A 2,613-nucleotide genomic window follows, 5' to 3' on the forward strand; every position below is an offset into this window, starting at 1 on the left:
AAGAGGGTTTTCCTTGTCATCACAAAAACAAAACACTGAATGTCTGAATCCATATGAAAACACTGAACTAATTAACTCGCTAGTTTAGGATCCGTAAAATGTTTCACAAATAAAAGTGAAACGACCAGTTTCGATCAAAATAGACAAAATAAAAATTCATCCAAGTATTCAATTCTAGTAAATTTTTAACCCAAAATAGCCCATAATATTCAGCCTAACTGAAAATTTCCAGTACAAAACTTTATGAACAGCTGAAATCATCAGGAATTTCTCAACATCAATACCTAAAGAAAGCACAAACAGTACTAAAAATGACACCTTTGAAATAAAATCTAAAAGAAAACTTGACAATGAGTAAAATAGCCAAGTTCTCATGATCAGAATATGGAACACAAAAAAAAAATAGCCAAAAAAAGAAGTTTAAAATGTCTATGTCTCTCAATGAACCAATCAGCCAAAGTTCCATTGTTTCTTCAACTAATCTAAATTCTAAAGTGGTGATGCTTAATTCAGAAGTTTTGGCTGTTTATAAACCAATTCAAGACTTTCACAAACCGCAGGGATCGATGATACCAGTTTAAATGAAAGTCCTAAAAATTTCAATTAGTAAACGGATCAAGGAATCCAAAATTTTTTTGGCGACTCAAGTTAAAATTGGCAAAACAAAACCCTAAAAATTGAATACCAAAATCGATAATCGAATAAAACTCAAATCAAAAACATGTTTTTGACTTCTTATCCTACAAATCTCGTTAAATTGAAGTCAAAATAAAACCCTAATAGCTGCTAGCTAATCAGTAACAAACTAACTCAAAACTTCACAATCATGCAAATCGATGAAACCAGTGAAATAGCAGTTAGACAATCAATAAAAAAACTAACTCAAAACTCGACAATCATACAGATGATGAAATCAGGTGAAATAGCAGTTAGAAATCAATCACAAACTAACTCAAAACTCCACAACTATATGGATCGGTGAAACCCTGTGAAATGTCAGCTAGCCAATCAATAATAAACTAAATCAAAACTCCACAACTATACAAATCGATGAAACCAGGTGAAATGAAAACCCTAAAATTTGTTGATTGGTAAAAGGATCAAGGACACCAAATTTTTTGTCAACTTAGTTCAAAACTATCAAAACAAAACCCTAAAAATTGATACATAAATTGATAATTGAATTGAACTCAAATCATTAAAAAATTACCCTCTTATCCTATAAATGAATCTCCTTTCAACAAATCTCGTTAAATTGAAGTGAAAATACTAACTCCAAGTGAAATTTCTCAATCTTGTTAAACTAACAACACTCAATCATAAGACAAACTCTAGGGTTTTTATACCAACACAATCTATAACAAGATTAGGAGTCTAGTTCTTCCCCCAAAATTAAACCATGTATATGGTTCTCTTTGTACTTTATAACATCAGTAGCTAGCAAGCATCAAGAACACACACACCACCTTAATTAGAAAAACTAGGAACTTTACCATGCTATGTAATTAGACTCAAATCCGCCGCGAAAGAGAGCTATTAGTTCTATCATTGAGTATTGGTTACTCATCCGTCTCTTCTTCATAGTTATTGTTCATCCCCATCTCCTTGTTTTGATTTGATCTCTCCCCTTCAAACTCCCTATACTTGTTCAAATACCTCTTCAATGGCTCAGCATAATCGTCGAATCCAAGCGTCGCCAGCGCCCAACAAACGTCGTCGCCGTTGACAGTCTTTCGCTTCTCCTTCTGACACTTATCAGATGCCTCTCCGGTGACAAAGCTTATGAACTCAGACACACATTCTTGCATGGTCTCTTTAGCTTCCTTTGATATTTTAGCATTTGGGGGCAGAATCTGCTTCATGATCCGTCCAACGTTGGCGATTGGAAGTAACCTGTCTTGTTCCTTGATGAGTAGTGACGATGATGATGATCCATAGTGGTGTTCATGATCAGCTGAGCCACCGGAGGAGGTGGTTGCTCCGCCGAAGTTGTAGTTGATCCGGGCTGCTTTGTCTGATGAATTACTGCCTATGTTATCAACCATGTCTATAATGAGAAAGTGGGTTTGATATATATCCTCTCAAACACATACACGTTGCTCCGATTTTGTAGCTAAATCTGATATATATAGAAGTGTCTCTACAGCACATAATATATATATATATATATATATATGTATATATATGAGGACCACTTCTCGAGGATTTGAATAAATGAAATGACAAGTGAAACCCACTATTTTGGGTCTCACAATTTAGGTTTTTATTTTAAGTATGCATGAGAGAATTTATCTATATATATATATTTATATATATATGCACACACATGTCCAATGAAGATGGTAAAGTTCTACAAGATTAGAGCAACTTCAGTAGTGTTAATTTGCTACCCAGCAAAAATTTATATTGGGTCTCACTTTTATTATATTAAAAGTCAGGGCAAACACGTCTCTCAATACAACCACATCAACAAAACACATCTCCCAATATAACCACATCAACAAAACACAAATTCCTATACATTTTCCTTCCTCCCCAACATGGTGGCCAACAAATTCCCATGCCCTCCATGTTATCCCCAATAAAACTACACCAAAATACAATCTTTCAATA

At 34.2% G+C, this 2,613-nt stretch overlaps 1 protein-coding gene across 1 annotated transcript; it reads right to left on the reverse strand.

The window, feature by feature from the left end:
* Window positions 1–1,105: 1,105 nt before the first annotated feature.
* On the reverse strand, window positions 1,106–2,125 carry LOC120004474 (nuclear transcription factor Y subunit B-5-like). Its single transcript, XM_038853832.1, has one exon. The coding sequence runs from the start codon at window positions 2,043–2,045 to the stop codon at window positions 1,560–1,562; it is 486 nt and encodes a 161-aa protein (XP_038709760.1). The 5' UTR covers window positions 2,046–2,125; the 3' UTR covers window positions 1,106–1,559.
* Between the last annotated feature and the right edge of the window lie 488 nt (window positions 2,126–2,613).

This window comes from Tripterygium wilfordii, chromosome 8 (assembly GCF_013401445.1).
Source record: "Tripterygium wilfordii isolate XIE 37 chromosome 8, ASM1340144v1, whole genome shotgun sequence".
NCBI classification, from domain to species: Eukaryota; Viridiplantae; Streptophyta; class Magnoliopsida; order Celastrales; family Celastraceae; genus Tripterygium; species Tripterygium wilfordii.